The 17208-nt window shown below is 44.1% G+C and overlaps 1 protein-coding gene across 1 annotated transcript in view; it reads right to left on the reverse strand.

The window, feature by feature from the left end:
* Nucleotides 1-3154: 3154 nt before the first annotated feature.
* Nucleotides 3155-17208, reverse strand: part of PTEN (phosphatase and tensin homolog) — a 52017-nt gene continuing 37963 nt past the window's right edge. Inside the window, exons 7-9 of the mRNA XM_085064448.1 lie at nucleotides 15321-15487; nucleotides 8070-8294; nucleotides 3155-6760 (exon numbers count right to left, since the gene is read on the reverse strand). Coding sequence (XP_084920574.1) covers nucleotides 6575-6760; nucleotides 8070-8294; nucleotides 15321-15487 — 578 coding nt within the window. The 3' untranslated portion in view covers nucleotides 3155-6574. The remainder of the gene's footprint in view (nucleotides 6761-8069; nucleotides 8295-15320; nucleotides 15488-17208) is intronic.

Below are 17208 nucleotides of genomic sequence, written 5' to 3' on the forward strand. Positions count from 1 at the left end.
TCCATGACAGAATCCTTCCCCTTTTCTTCTGCTATTTTCCTCCCACCACAGAAACGTTAGAGGATGGGGCAGCCCTGATCTCTGTGCCCAGGCTGCTGGAATTCCTCAATCCAGCGTTTCCCAGCTGCCTTCAGCCTCTTCCAAGCCCCACATAACCTCGACACTACAATTATTTGGTCAAAGACCAAAAAAACACCAGTAGACCCTGAAGCAGCCTGAATTCTACAGAGGGTATTTTAAAGCACAAAGCTCAGCCTCTGAAATATCACTTTATCAGCCTAAAACTCCTCTGTGCACAGGGAGTCATGAAGGCAAAGTGCCACCTGTTTTGGGGCTCAGCGGTGGGACATAAATTACCAAGAACAGGAACCCCAAAAAAAGTAGAAATAAACCCACTGAACCCATTTTTTACATTGCTGCAGCCAGTACAGCCTATGTAGAAACACTTGCAGCTGGAGAGAGTAGCAGAGCCATTCCTCACCAAGGTTTTTTATTCAGGTTTCTCATCACAAGTCCAGTCCATGTGCTCATCGTTCCCATTAGGTCAGAGAAACACATCCAGGTTTGCACAGAGCACCAGCAGCTCACTGAGGCATTCACACTTCTGCTGAACCTGCACAGCCCTGATGTTTCTCAGAGCTGTTCTTTTTTCATAAAAAAGGCAAAAAGGCATCCTAAAAACGTTTTTCCTTGCTATGCCTTCAGAATAAGCCTTGGTAGACTAAAAAAAAAAAAAAAGAAAAGAAGAAATAATAAACAGGCAGAAAATAATTACCTGTCCTACACTGCAACACAGAGCAATGGCTGAAAAGTTTGAAAGCACAGAAGAAAAGTAGAAAACGAGAAGAAAGACGTGGAAAAACAATGAAATGCCATAAAAAAAGCCCGACAAGAAAAAGAGTCAAAGCACAGGGAGCAAAAGGCAAAGAAACAAGTAAGGATCTTCATTTTAGTGGGCCCATCAGCTCAAAATAAAGGGATTTTCTCATCTGCCTAGCACAGGATTGTATGAGAAATAAAAAAAAGGAGCAGAATAGATGTGGAAAGATGGGGTTTAAGAAGGTACCAAAGAATGAGGGTGAGAAGAAACCAAAGAAGCAATTTATGTTCTGTTTTTGAGAAGACACTGAGCTGACTCAGTATTTGACCTCCCTCCCTTTGTGTCAAGCCTCAGTCTATAGGAATGGTTTGTTGGGATTTTTTCTTTCAGTCCAACTGCACCCAGGTCACCTCAGGGAATCTGGTCAGACCTACACCAACATCATCACTGGCAGGTGCCAGCACTCATTTCAAAGTCAACCAACTGCAGAAAAAGCAGTTTAAAATTCTCCCACCAACATCATTCCTGCTTAAAAGAGTGCAATTTATAACTCTGCTGCAGCTTTAAAAGAAGACACAATTAATTATTAACCACCCCTCCCTCCCTTGCTGCCTGAAAAGGGACCTGAAAGAACTGAGCTGCTGTTCCCTGCTGATGCCAGAGGCTGGGAAAGCTCAGCTGAGCCCTGGAGCTGGAGAAGGGTCAGAGGACATGGCAATTGCAGGAGTGGGGACAGAGCACATGGGATCAGCCTCAGTGCAGGCACCCAGCACCTCCCTGGGATGTGCCATCACCCCATCAGTCACCAGAGTGGAAAAAATGAGCATTTTGGCCTAGAAACCACTTTTAGCCACTGAGGGCTGGGCCATGGGACTTTTAGTCAACGGGACAAGAGTGCAGAAGTCAAATATAATTCTCTACCCACAGTGCTTCTCACCTGTCTGCAGAGCAGAATCCCCTCAAACAGAGAGATTTCTATATTTATAACAGTTACTCATCATGCTTAACACTGTTCAGACTACTCCCCCTTAAAGCTTCCTGGCCTTCCTCTACATCTTCCCAGCCTACCTTCATTTTTTGGATGCAAAGCAAGCTCACCTGAGTAAAAGGAACGTGTGTTAACAGCTTGGGCAGCACCATGGGCTGTGGTGTAAAGCCCTTGGGACAGACCCACCTGGCAAACACTGAGCACCACAGAGCACCAAACCCTTCCTTTCCCAAACAGAACAGGCTCCAGCACCAAACCCCCACTCAGGATTTGGGGAGATGCTCAGCCAAATGTGGGCCAGGGCTGGCACTGCCACCAGTGGGAAGGGAGGAGGAGTAACAAGAGCCACCTGAAGTCACTTGATTTGGGGGTGCAGCAGAGCACCCTGGCTCCTCCCCATCCCTGTCACACTCCTACAGGCCCAGGGAAACAGGGAACACCACCTAGGGCTGAAATGCTACTCTAAAGTCTGGCTTTAAAACAGCCAAGCAACCAGAAGAACCCCAAAGTGACCTACTTAAACTTTGTCCTGAGTGTGGACTTGATGACCTCAAAGGTCCTTTCCAACCTTAATGATCCTATGGTTCCATATGGAAAAATGCATGTCACTGTCAGCACAAAGCTGCTTTAGGAGAAGACTTCTCTCAAGTGGGACTCATATCTCATTATGCAGGAAATGTAATGTTGCCTTATTTTTAAGGTGCATTTTGAAGTAAGTTCTCTGGGAGACTAAATAGAGAATCCAATGGTTTGGGTGAGAAGGGACCTTAAATCCCACCCAGTGCCACCCCTGCCATGGCAGGGACACCTTCCACTGTCCCAGGCTGCTCCAAGCCCCAATGTCCAGCCTGGCCTTGGACACTGCCAGGGATCCAGGGGCAGCCACAGCTTCTCTGGGCACCCTGTGCCAGGGCCTGCCCACCCTGCCAGGGAACAATTCCTTCCCAATATCCCATCTAACCCTGCCCTCTGGCAGTGGGAAGCCATTCCCTGTGTCCTGTCCCTCCAGCCCTTGGAAAGTCTCTCTCCATCTTGCAGCTCCTGCAGGCCCTGGAGACAGGAGCTTCCTGTGTGGTTTAATGCCCCAGGAGGTGCCCCTGCCCCTCACCAGGACAGCAAAGTGAAGGGTTTGCCATCCCTGCACACACCTGCATTGCCACTGCTGCACTGGGCCAAACCTCTGGAATGCACCAGGCTTTGATGCTGCAGCTCCCTTCCAATCCCTGCATGCACAAGGAGCACCCTTGGCTCCAAGCACCACGCTCAGAATTCCACAGCTTTACAAGCACAAAATTCCAGCTGACTGCTTGCCATGCTCAGAATACTGCAATAAAACACCCACACAGTGACAAGAATGAGACTTTAATCAGTTTTAAGTGGAGTTTTAACACTAAGAGATAAAGGGTTGTTAAACACAATAACAAACGGACATCTGATTTGTATGAGGCATTATCCTGTACATGTCATACTTGGTTTTTGTGTATTCTCAGTTACACACAGAGCCACTGTTGCACAGCACAATAGTATTTGAAGAGGCTGAATCAGAGTAAGGCTGCTTAACAGACTGATTTTTTTTTTCTTTTAGTATCTATATATATATATGCTATATGAAAACAGACTGGAAATTTGAAGAGGCAGAGAAAGGCAGCTCTGCCAAAACGCTGCAGTTGGAGCCCCTTTTAGTGCACAGTCCCACCCCACCCATCTGCATGCACGACACTTTCCACCAGTATTGAGAAGGTAAACGAGGCACTTCGTGGCAACCACAGGCATCGTTAACGTATTGCACACATTTGCTAGGACTAAACATGGAACTTGCACACCAGCATCCTCTTTGTTTGATCATTTGAAGGTTTTTTTTTCTTTTTTTTTAATTTGGAAAGCTGATTTTGATGCTGCATGTTAACTCCAGTTTACAATGTGTGCCCCACGGGGAGGAATCTGGAGGCTGATTTGGACAGCTGCCCCGGAGGAGCTGTGGCAAAGATTTCGACTGGGGCTACCCAAGCCCAGGGAATGCTTCAGGGCCTAACAGTGAAGCTCTTACCAAAGTGATGCCTTCAAGTAGTTTCAGACATGTAAGCTCTTGCACATCCCAAAAGGCTGAAGCGTACAGTCCAGAAACTCAAGGAAAGATTACCTACAGAATGCAGCTCAAGCTAATGATGAATACTGTCATAAATAAAGTTTTAATAAGGACTCAAAAACCTTTCAGTCATAGCAATTCTTGTCAACTTCTATGGGGGTGGTAACTGAAATAAAGTATAGGAGAGTATGTATAATATATATTTATATATATAATATATATATATAATGCCATTTTTCCATTTCCAATGACTACACCATAAAATGTAAGCAAGGCTTCTCAAAGACATTGAAACATTAAAAAAAAAATTTAAAAAAAAAAAAAATTCAAAACCCTCATTCCAACCTTCACATTCCAAAGGAAAAATAACAGTGCAAAAGCCCATCCTTGTGTCCTGATTCCCGATCCGGCGTCACCGACTGGAACTGCACCATCCAATGCTGATTATCCAAAGCAGGACACGCAGCAGTGCCAAGATCCCAACACTATCCAAGCACCAACAGTTGGGTTTATTAAGCCAACACAACTTTGAACTGTTATAAACCAGACAGGGTGAAACATCATTGGAAGGGAAGAGTTAAAATTCCTGTTCCCAAGGGAAAAACCACCTCCTGCTTGCCACAATGAGCACTGAACCTTGATCCATCAAAGTCTAATTAAACCTGTAAGTTGGAACGTATTTACCAGCTTTGTTACAAGTTAGAATCATGAATCTGAGGAGCAGAATTGACCAGCAGAAACCAGACAAGGAAAAAATAATAATAAAAAAAAAGCCCTTTACACCTTGATTTACCAATTGTAATTGCTGGAAGTCCTGCCTTGTCTCATTCTAATTCCAACCATTAATGCTGCTGTACAAGGCTCTGACAGACCCCACTCACAACTCTGGGTGAGTTACAGCTCGTGAACTTCCATGTCAGCACCAAGAAGTGAATTGAGGAGGGGGATGTGTGTATTACATCCTAAAAAAAAGCATCAGTTTGGGGGCAGCTCTTCAAGGCCTACTCAGAGGGGCCCATTTTGGCAGTGACTTCACATCTGGATGCAACAGCAGCTGGACTCTCTAGTCACCTCAGCCCGGGCATGACAACTGTACACCAGAACCAACCTCGAGCCCTACCCTTGGCCGTGTCCCCATGAACAAATAATCCAACACTGCCAGCTGGTTCAGAAAAAAACCAATTTGGTGGGTGGTTGGTGGGGTTGTTTTTTATAGCAAACGATGCAGTTGGGCCAAGTTCTGCTTTTTAATCTTCATTTACAGCGTTGAGAATTTACTGCAACACTGCTTTCCTCTCTCTGGTGTATAATGTCTGTTTTTTAAACATTGCAGGTAATGAGTATTCAAGTAAAATTCCCTAACAGTTAATGACTTTTTTTTTTCAAAAAAAAAAAAAAGTGTGCAAAACTGCAAAACTCATTGTAATAGAATGTGTAAGGTCAAAGGGGTGGAACGGCTGACAGAGGCTTGATTGAACAAATGCATCAGAAATTTTCAAAACAAACACTAACCTGGAGAATCTCCAATGACATTTCCTGTGCACCATTACAAAATCTTTTTATATTCATGAGAGGGAAAAAAAAAAAGCTTGCAAGGCAGCACATGAAGTATTCACAGCAGGAATATGATTGAAAAACTACTAATATAAATGTAAAATGTTGACTGATGTTTTTGCACTAAGAGCATCTGACTTTTAGCACTGGCCTTGATTACACAGGAGATGGAGCAGCCATTACAATTCCAAAAAACACCCAATGAATCATTGTCAAATTTTGTAACCATTTGTTTCAAGCTCTTACTTGAGTTGATAGCCTCCACATTTGTATGGTTAAGTCATTGTTGCTGTGTTTCCTTTTGTTTTTTGTTTTGTTTTCTGTGACCCCAATTCCTTGTCTCCCTTCATTTCACGGGTCTCATGAAGGTTCATTCCTGTACCCCTAGACAGAATCACTCCCTCTAGCTGCCTTTTCTAGCACCATTACACTTAAAAAAAATGAAAAATGCACAAACAACAAGCAGTGACAGCGGCGACTCCTCATCCATTGTCCCGGATGAATTAGGGCAGCATGCTAAGGAAAGGTGCATGGAACAGCCGGATATGGTACACAGGCCACGCTCCTTTCCGAGCATCACCTTCCAGCTCCCATCCAAAAAACATGCATTAGAATGTAGGAAAAACCTTCTAGAAACATCTCTTAGCCAACTGCAGACTTTTCTGTTGCCACACAAGTGCAAAAAAAGGGGCAGGATGTGAACCTGTAAATTTTTTTTTTTTTTTCGGTTTTTGAAACTTCGTTTGGTGACAGAACACAAAAGGAAAAATTCCTACGCATACACATTAGGTCTGTCTCCACTTTTATAAAACTGGAATAAAATGGGAAAGTGCCATGTTTATAGTTCCTAATTGAAGTTTTAATGTCCTTTGACACAAAAAGGTATATACATATAAGAGCTACGTAACCTTTCTTTTTCCCCCCCGACTGGACAAGTGTCAAACCCTGTAGATTTATAGGGCAAAACAAGATTGGTCAGGAAAGAATTGTTCCTATAATTGGTAATCTGACACTATGTCCTTTTGCCATTTAGAAAGGTCCTTTTTTTTTCAGTTTATTCAAGTTTGTCTCTCTTCATGGTTGTTTTTTTTTTGTATGTTTTTTTTATCTCTGATAAAAAAAATATTCAGACTTTTGTAATCTGCGTATGCTGATCTTCATCAAAAGGTTCATTCTCTGGATCAGAGTCAGTGGTGTCAGAGTATCTATAATGATCAGGTTCATTGTCACTAACATCTGGTGTTACAGAAGTCGAACTGCTAGCCTCTGGGTTTGATGGCTCTTCTACTGTTTTTGTGAAAAATAGCTTCACCTGGGGAAGGAAAAAACAACATTTAAAAAGGGAACCTGGACTTCAACTGAGCACAGGCAACAAAGCAATTTTTACCAGCACAGCTCCTTTGCTCTGCTGAGTCACACAGTGCTCCTCTCTCCAGGGAGAGGTTTGCCAGCCTCTCAATACCACCCCTGGCAAAGCAGCAGCATTTTGCAGCCCAGCTGCAGGAACTGCAGCTGGCTGAGTGCTCAGGTGCTCCTGAGCTGCAGCACCAGGACATCCCATCCCATCCCACCAGGCCACACCACCATCCTCCCACCTTCCATAGCTCCCAGAGCACCAGGAGAGTGTAGGAACAGCGCACAGGATGAACAACACATCCTCTAATGGGTGATTCCTGTGTGGAAAGTCTGATCCAAGCAATATTCCAAGCAACTATGACATTACCTTCCAATGAGCACTGGCTGGTATTTTAGGAGCAAGTTAGAAAAGGCTAAAATTCTTAAAAATGCCTTTTTTATTTTTGAAACATTGCTGGCAATAGCTTGTATTCCTCTAAGCTGAACTCTCAGGATAAGGAATTCCCAGACTCAGAGAATAGCTGGGGTTGAAGGGACCTCTGGAGATGATCCAGTCCAACCAGGGTCACCTGGAGCAGGTGACACAGGAGCACTTCCAGCTGGGCTTGGAATGCCTCCAGAGAGGGAGACTCCACAGCCTCCCTGGGCAGCTATTCCAAGGCTCTGTCACCCTCGTGGAAGGAAGTTCTTCCTCATGTTGGGGTGGAACTTTGTGTTTTACTTTATGGCCACTGCTCCTTGTCCTGTCACTGGTACTGCTGAACAGTCTGGCACCATCATCTGACACCCCCTGGAGAAGTTTGTATGGATTGATGGGATCCCCCCTCAGCCTTCCCTTCTCCAGACTAACTGGGCCCATCTCCCACAGCCTCTCCTCATCAGAGAGATGCTCCAGACCCCAAATCGTCCTCGTGGCCCCCTCTGCTTCCCATGGAACAGGCACTCCTGCAAATCAGCTCAGGAATTAAGTGTGTCCAGCCCAGAGCAATGCAGCTGGAACAGGGAAGATGCCACCTGGTCACTGGCTCTCTCCTTCACCTCTGATGGCTTTGATAAATACCTGGAACAACCTGAGGACTTCAACCCCAACATCCATTAGCTACCCAAAAAGCAGATAGAAGTACAAAGGCAAAAGCTTTGCTAAGTGATGGCAATACCAATGCATGACCTCAGTATCTACACAGCAGTTTTGCATGGTCCCTTCAAGGGCAAGACAAACAAATCATGCAGCTTTTCAGCTTTGTTCACACATAAAATATACTGACCTTGAAGTTTGGAGAGAAATATCTGTTGGCTTTGTCTTTATTTGCTTTGTCTAGATCGTTTTTTGTTAATGTAAGGATTAAATATTCCTTATCATTATCTGAGCGCTCTGTACTGAAAATACCATCAAGTTCCTGATCTGCAACTAGACTTCCATTTTCTACTTTGTCTGAATTTTCATCCAGTCCTATGAAGAATGTATTTACCCAAAAGTGAAACATTTTGTCCTGGGGAAGGAAGAACACAGAAAACAAGCTTGCTTTAGTATTCACTAATGGCACGTTAATTAGACTGATATCAGCATCTGGTCAAAAACAAATCTGTAGTATCAGGCAAAACTTGTTTGGACAACAGTACAGCATTTGTTACATTGCATGCAGACATTTTCACCACATCTCCTGAACAACACACAATAATCTGCATTCATGAAGCTCAATTTTAACCAATTACGCTTTCAGAAGTCACTCATCAAAAGCTGAGTTTAAAACTATCATACCTACCATAAAAGCAGATGATAATAAACTTCAATAAACTAAAACTTGCAATCACAAGGCACAAACAGATTTTTTTTTGGCTCACACCTTGCCAAGCAATCCCTAAACCCAACAGAGACAACCTGTGTGAACCACAGTTGAGGTAATATTGAATCTCCCCTGTGGCAGAAAGCTTTTCTTATTTTTATACAGAAATAGCTACAATTGAGCAAAACCACCTACAAATGCACTAGTGCAGCAGCAATGGATTCATTGATGCTTTCCTGAGATGCTTTCATGCAGTCAGACCTTGCTGAGCAGCACTGAGAGGAAGGCAGCCCCAGTGCCTGCTGTCCTGCCACTCAGCAGGAAGGTTTTAAGGAGAAGCCAAGGCAGTGACAGCTGAAGGATATTCAGCTTAAGCAGAACTTGACAGATGAACATCAGCAGTTTAATTATCCACTCTGCCACAGATACACCTGCACCAAGAGGCAGGACATCCCTGCATCAGAGATCCTGAAGGCTCAGAAGCAGCTTTCTGCCAGCCAAGAGCTGATGCTTCCAAGGTCAGCTCTCATGGGCAGGTTGGTCCTGGCCTGCCCACCAAGCACCTCTCCCTTTGACACTGAGCTGCATCTACTTAGTCTTTACAAATGAAATCTTCTGTTTAACTCTGATTTGGCTTTTCAGGCCAAAGATCCATGATGCAAATGGCCAGTTCTTCCCACAATGATCAGTATTCCTGCTAAAGTTGCAGGGAAAGTAACCCATTCCAGAATCCAACATTCCTTGGTATTACACAGGACCAGAAGCAAACTCATTCCTCCTGAGCTAAGTTACATATTTTGGTTTAGCAGGGAGATCTAATTCCAATTTCTTACTGGAAAATCCAGGTCCTGCCCTATCTTCCTATTCATCTCTGCTGGTAAGGAGGTGGGGGGAAATCAGAGGTGGAACAGAAGTGGTTTCAGTGCGTGTGACATGAGCAGGCCTCCTGCTGAAGGCAATTTGGCACCAGCAAAATACCACAGCATTTTCCTGAGCCAGTGAGAAGGGGGAAGGGAAGAGCTGGACTACTGCTTAACTCACATTCCTCCTCCTCACAAATTAATAGAAACAAGATACTGGGAATTCACAAGTGTCCCTCTCCACCCAAGGTCAGCAGGCTCATTTTCAGTGTTTTAGATAAAGCCTACAAAACCACTTCTAGCTTGTCTGTGTTTCTGTAACAACCTGAGACACCCCCAGCCTGTAAGGAAGTGCAACAACCAAGACATAAGTTAAAAATTCAGCCAGGAACACTTCCGGTAGTTGAGTTCTCCATTTCACCACGTGCCTCTCTCCAGCACTTTGGGAATCAAGCTCACCTTGCAAATAAACATGCTGTAATTAGAGTTGTTTGGGGAGCCTAACAGATGTTTGCCACTGCCACTGAGTCCCTTCAAGCCATCCCATCTCTGAAGAAGCCTTGTTGAAGCCCATCCATGGGAGGCAGCAGTTGGCAGGTTCCTGCAGGCTCAAATTGCTTATGTACTTCACACCCTCCTCTTTCCCCAGGAACAGCCTTAGAAATGCCGAGGCTGGGTCTGGAAGTAGAGGATGAACATCCTGGTTTCACTCTGCTGATGTCTCTCTCCCAAAGAAAGAGGCAGCAGGCAAAATCCCTGTGAAGACATCCTCAGGACACCCTGATCCAGGCTTCTCCTCACCCATGCAGAGTCCCTCAAAAGAGGTTCCAAGGAAATCTTTATTCCTGCTCAAGCCAAAAGACCTGCTCAGCTCAAAACAGAGACAAACATCAGTTTTCTGAAAACCACTCTGGTGTTGACCCCCAGTGACACCCATGTCACCTCCAGCATGGGGAGGACATGCTGCAGGGGATGGATGAATATGGATGGATGGATGGCTCCTGTCACCAGTGGAGGAAAGCAGTGCCAAAAAAAAAAAAAAAAAAGAGGCCACTGGATGGGAATCAATGCCAGCAGGAGCAGAAGGCACAGTTTTGTCATGCCTCACCTTCAGCTCCATGAGGTAGAGAACCAGGAAGGACTTGGTTGGCACTTTAGGGCCTGGGGGGACCCAGCTTCACTGATAGGGGCTGACAGACAACAAACCTCTCACTAGACACCTTTTAATCTGTGTTCCTTGGGATAAACTTGCAGAGGTCTTCAGGGACTCAAACTAAATAATACAACTCAGCTGAGCTGGTCACTTCTCCTTTTATCTCCCTCCAGCTTTTTAAAGCATCATCCTTTCCTTCCCACTACACAACTTAATTAGCCTAATAAACTGAGTTCATGGGTCTTGGAACATGGCATGGCCACTGAAATCAGAGGAAGACTTGTGCATGTTTTTTGGAATTAGCTCTTAAGGCTGATAACTGTGTCACTGTTTTCACTGAAGAGCAAATCCATTATTCAAAGTGAGGACTCAGCTAAAGCATCAGTATCCAAGACATTTCATGGGAGACAAGGGAGAAAGATGATGTAATATGGGCCAAAGATAGGAATTTTAAAAATCAAGGCATGAACTGAACTCAGGCTTTATATAGCAAATCAAAATACCAGACCAAGTGCTCACATAACGCAAGTTAATGAATAGACTTTGAAAAAAAGAAGTATTAGAGACTGTTTTTCCATGTGTTTTGCTTCATTTCCAGTTACATCACAGACATCTGTCTTTAAAAAAAAAAAACAAACCACAGATGTAACTTCTTCCCATAACCAAATCTGTGCCATAAATCTCCAGTGCAGTATCAGATGAGACAGAGGCTGATTTAATCCCACATTTTGACAAACAGTGCTTATCCCTACCTCGTGCAGTTTCTCAGGCTGACAGAAAACCATTCTCCTCTCTAGAGCTGGTCTCTAACTGCAGACTGAGATCCAAATCCAAGATTTAAGGCGTCAATCAGGAGTTCCCATGTCCTCCTGAGAGCTTCACTTTTGCAGAGAGATCTACAGTCACCCACAGTGACTCTGCAGCACCTGCTGAGGGGTTTGGAGATGCTCTCCAAGGAGAGATGGGGATTGTGGCTCAGCCTGTTCCCCAGGCCTGGCTGATGGAACTTCCTGTACCATTTGCAGATCAACACTGAGTCTTCTGACATTTTCAGAGTTCATTCCTCAGTGTTTGGTAAACAGCAACTGCCCAAAGTCTTGTTGAACTCTGCAGCAGAACTTATCTCTAGACTACAGAGATGAAATGCAACTGCTCAAACAATGCTGTCAGCCCTCCTACGCTGGAGTCTGGGGATAAAACACCACTGACTCCTACAAATTAAACCCACATCAACATCTCCCTCCCATCTGTACTGGGAGGACTCCCAAAAAAAGGTCTCCTGCACCCCCAGGCTCTGGAGGCAGGAAGACGAGGAGATTTCTACATCATTTTTAAACAGACTCTCATTGAACCGAGTGATCTAAGGATACTCTGAAATACTTTCAGATTACCATGTCAACATCAATAACTGGAGGAAAAAAGCTTTGCAGAGACACATGGGAGCAAAACTAGAGTGACTACAGCAGCAGTCTGAGATGGAAGAACAATCAAGCTACAACAAAAAGCCATTCTCAAAAAACCCCCCCAAATTACTAACTTCTATCCATCAGACATTCATACACAGTCACTGCACTTGAGCCTCTAACCATTTTGTTCTCATGTGGGCATGCATTTCACTCTTGAAAGGAAGTAGCTACAGCTCAATGAAGAAACAGACTGAGAATAAAGTAAACAACTTGATTAGACAAGAGAAGACCAAGAGCTGTGGACTTCCTAACTGAAGCCAGGTGGCAGAAACTATGGAAGGGCTGACATTTTTCCAAGGCAGTCAGCCCTTTACCAACATCCCAGTGGCACCAATGATCCTGTGGCTGAGGTCAGCTCCCAAAAGCCACTGAATTTGCTTAAATTAACTTCTGCCATTAAAAGAAAGATACGTGGCTGGTTTAAATCTCACACTGGCTCTGCTATATTAAGTGTTTGAAGTCTTTTGGCCATTCAGGTTTGGTCTGCTTTACGTACAATAATTTTATCCAAAATAAGCCTGAGCAAAATTGACGAGGGTCCTCCCTATAGAGAGCTCTGCAGACAATACTGTTCTTCAAAGGATTAGGAAATTTGGAAGCAAGGACAGGTGAAGGAATCTGGGGAGCTGAGAGCAGTGTTCTCAAACACCAAACCAGAGCCAGGGCAAAGAAGTCTTCTCCATCTCCAGAGATGAGACACAGCCATTCTCCAGCCTAAGGCCCAGAATGGATCAGGAATCACCCTTCTAATAAATCTTATTAGGTTTTTGTTATGTTAAAGTTAAAATGCAGACTTAAAGACTTGTTTAGCTACCTATAAATGTGCTAACAGAAAACCCTGGAAGAACAAGAACCATGACAGGCAATAAGCTTATAATCTTTTCATATATATATAAACTACATATATACAGGCTATAAACTGTTCATAAAGCTGGTGAATAAACCAGAATTTCTGAAAGATATGATGTTGTTACTCCTAATGATGCTGTTCCTCATGAATTAGGTGATCACTGCATTACTGGATCTTTAAAATACAAGTCTCCCCAGCAGGCCTTCACTTTTGGGGTTTTGAGAAAAAGCTGTGCAGACAAGGAACAGGCACAGATGCAAAACACCTGGACAGAGAAATGTGTCCAATTTGAGCCAAGGCAGGTTTTTCTGACACCAATATTCCCTTCTGCCCTGCTCTCACCTTATCCACTTTATGTAACAATCTGCCCTAGGACCATGTGGAAGGATCTGCTCCTGTCTGTGTTTGCCACAGAGCTAAGAGAGGTGATCTTACTTCCCAGAACTATGGAACATCTCTCACCTATTTTCCTCTCTCCTCCATTCATACTGAAAGCTGAGGCAATTAAACACTCAACAGATATTTCAGAGAGATTATCAAGGTGTTTTTTTTACTGGCTGATAAAGGGGCAGTTTCCATCTCACAAAAATTTGCAGATGTGAGAAGCAGCCCCTTCAGCATTTCTTTGGCTCTACCAGGCCCAAAACACTGAGAAAATGAGCACCTCAGCACTATCTGTAATCCACAGAACCCAAATAGTTCAGGTATTTGATAAGAATAGACAAAGAGGAAAAAAAAAAAAGAAAGGTATCAACCAGCTACTCAGAAAGTACAAAGATTCTTAAGAAATGAAACCACAACCTGACACTCTGAAATGAAACTCCAACACAGTAACACTCCTGCTGTGGTTCTACAGTTCTACACTCTCCTGAAGACCCAGTCTATACTGCAGGAACTGTGTGTGCTCATGAGGGGCTCTCACTTATGCTGTCTCTGGGTCTCAGTGCTCTCTCCAGAGCTAAAACAAATACAGGAGTTTGTTCCTGGGGCTCCAGAGCCAAGATCCAGCAGCTGACCTGCACACTGGTATTTTAGGGACAGGCAGGGCAGGGCAGCACAGCACTTCCCATCAGGTCTGTTTGCAGTCTGTGTGTTACTAGAGATGGCAAAGAAACAACAACACAGACAGGAGACAGAGCAGATAAAACAGGACCTTATCTCAGATGTCTGGGCTTTGCATCATCTCCTCCCTGCATCCCTCATGTTTAGCCCACAGTACTCATCTGGGTGCTCCTTTCAAAGCCTCTTCTCAAAACTGGCTGCTGTGTGCTGCTGTTTTAAATGCCAATATTCTTGGCTTTAAAGCAAAATTTCTACTTCTCAAATGCTTTGTTTTACAGTCTCTGTACTGCACATAACTGCAGTGACCAACTAAAGCATCTCATTAAATAGGCAGAGAAGGAAAACAGTCCCAATAAGAAACTGTCCAGAAACTTTTGCAGACAGCAGCACATGAATTAAACTTGTTCACAGCACCTGAGCAAGCCCACACAACAGTGTGCATGTGTATTCACACTCAGCTGGTAGGTACAAAGCTGTGCACAGCTTTAAGTGATGTTACCTCATCACTTCGTTGTCTCCTGATCCACTCTTAGCATTTCTTATTTTTATATTTTTATGAATTCACTCACTGAATGCTCTCAAGTTTTCTAATCTCCATTTAACAGTGAGTAACTACTGATGAGGAGTTTTAAACAGCCTTTGATCAGCACTGTCTCATCATCACCTTTCACTCTAGCAGATCCACAGTGGCTCCACAAGCACCAGAACTAAAGAAACTCAGGGATTCAGCTTTAAGAACTCGCTGATTTTGGTTTCAAAGTAAGTCCTAGATTTATTTTTTCTTCCCACAACTGAGACCTTGATAAAATCCTCAGCTCTGAGGAAATTCTCTAAATCTCTCATGTCAAGGCACTGCAGCTGGGAACAGAGAGGTGGTGGAAGAGATTGCAGAGATACTTATACAAAGTGCGTGGGAACTCAATTATCTCAGAAATTCAGCTAAATTTGACAGATGGGTACAAATCAGCCAACAGCACAGACAGGATCTTCTATGCCTGCTCGAACCTCAGAAAAATTTAGAGAAGAAAACAGCTGGAGTTAACTTGCTCAGTATGCACATCTATTTTTAGCAGGTGAATGTTTCTTCCTCAATTAGATTACTCACTACTACCCAAACGACTGCAATACAGATCCAGGAGCATTTCTATCCAACCTTTGTACTTAATCTCACCAAATCCCAAAACATCCAGCTTTCATTTTGTGGTAGAGTGGCTCCTCGGAAAAACCAGACATCAAAGAATTAAATGCTGTGATTACACATCCCTGAAGAATAACCAACATCCCAACCCTGCACCAGGGGCTGGCTTGACAACATTTTTCAGAAAAAGCAAGGAAACCAACCTTTTTCAACATCTTGTTCTGTTTGTGGAAAAATTCCACTTTGATATCACCGCATACCGGCAAAGGTTGAGGGAATTCAAAGTACATGTACTTGTCTTCACGTCGGGAGGGTCCTGAAGGGGAGGTGAATATCTTTACCTTTAGCTGGTACACCACAAACTGAGGATCTGTGGGACAAAACAAGAGTGGCACTTTGTGAGAAAAGCCTTCAAAGAGTCAAAAAGCACAATATTGGTAGCAGAAACAAAATCATGAGCTACAGTATTTTCAAAGTTAAAGACATTTCTATCAAGGGTTTAACACCACAGGGGATCAAACTTTGCCAGATGCTACTGGAAACAACCTTAGAGATTTCTGTCCTTCATGGAAACACTTTCAGGCAACCAGGGAGTTCCTAAAAAGTGATTTCTTTTTAATACAACGACTATAAAAAGTGACAACTACTTGGCTGTTCCTTGCATTTTTCCTCTCCTCTCTATTACACAGACCTAAGTGAGCAGTTTTATTTTCTCTCACCTCTTCTTCCAATTGTAAAGTGGCTGGTCATGCCAGCATAAATTGACTTCTACTCTTGCACAAACAAGCAAAAACAAGGACAAAATGGAACATTAACACTGAAAACCAGCTAGCACCAAGAAAGCCTAAGCTGGTCCTGTAAATCCCCATCCCCAGAGAAGTGCCAGCCATGGCGTAACTTGCCCTATTAAATTTGCAGGGTAACATTGAAATTATGAGGGGGTTTTGGTCCAGCTTAAGCAGAGTTGCTTTGGAAATGGCCAGACACCCCTGCAGAGCTGAGGCAGTTCCTAGTGAGCACACCCCACTGTCCTGCTGAAGAGCCCAGCTGTGGAACTGTTACTTGCAGGTTCAGAGAATCCCAGAATGGGTTGGGCTGGAAAGGACCTTAAATCCCATCCAGTCCCATCCCCTGCCATGGCAGGGACACCTTCCACTGTCCCAGGCTGCTCCAAGCCCCAGTGTCCAACCTGGCCTTGGACACTGCCAGGGATCCAGGGGCAGCCACAGCTTCTCTGGGCACCCTGTGCCAGGGCCTGCCCACCCTGCCAGGGAACAATTCCTTCTCACCTAAATTTCCCTTCTGGCAGTGGGAAGCCATTCCCTGTGCCCTATCACCACAGTTCCTGTTGCAGGGTCCCTTCTCCAGCTTCCCTGTAGCCCCTTCAGACCCTGGAAGGTGCTGTGAGGTCTTCACACAATTTTCTCCCCTTATCTCCCTGGAATCCTCAGAGTTGTGAAACCCTGTTCTCCCTTCGTTCTGCCCTAGAGGCAGGACTCTGCTCTGCCAGTGACTTTAAAGCTGCAGAATGATAACAAGGCAGGCAGATTTAAAGCTGTTGTGTTGGTAAAATTACTCCCATCACAGCTGACAACACAACTAAAGAAATAACACAGACCATCGATTTCACATTCTGAAAAACCACTGAGAACTCCACAGCAACTTAAAATATTGCAGTACACAATTGCTGAGTTTGATGGTTAATTTATGTTCTCAGGTGCTTGGCCCATCTGTTGTTCATCCCAACATCCTCCTGTGAAAACAGCACACCACTGGCCTGCCATGGACTCACAAGTCAAAACTCACTTGAGCATTTCAGATTCACAAGCACAGCACAGTTTATCCAAAACATTAAATAAGTGGTAATTGCAGAAATCTGTAACCTCCACACCTCTTCTCTAAGGCACAGGGGTTTTGGCAGAGGCTTCTCCCTCCTCCTGTACAGACAGACAGCTTGACAAGCTGCTCGATTGTTTCTTGTGTGTGCTACATGTTCAGGTACTGTCTCACAACAATATTAACAGGGCAATTTTAATCAAAGCCACAGGAGGCACTGGAATTAATTACACATTGCTGTAATCCCCATAGCAA

Source organism: Lichenostomus cassidix, chromosome 6, assembly GCF_008360975.1.
Source record: "Lichenostomus cassidix isolate B80296 chromosome 6, HeHo_3.0, whole genome shotgun sequence".
NCBI lineage: Eukaryota > Metazoa > Chordata > Aves > Passeriformes > Meliphagidae > Lichenostomus > Lichenostomus cassidix.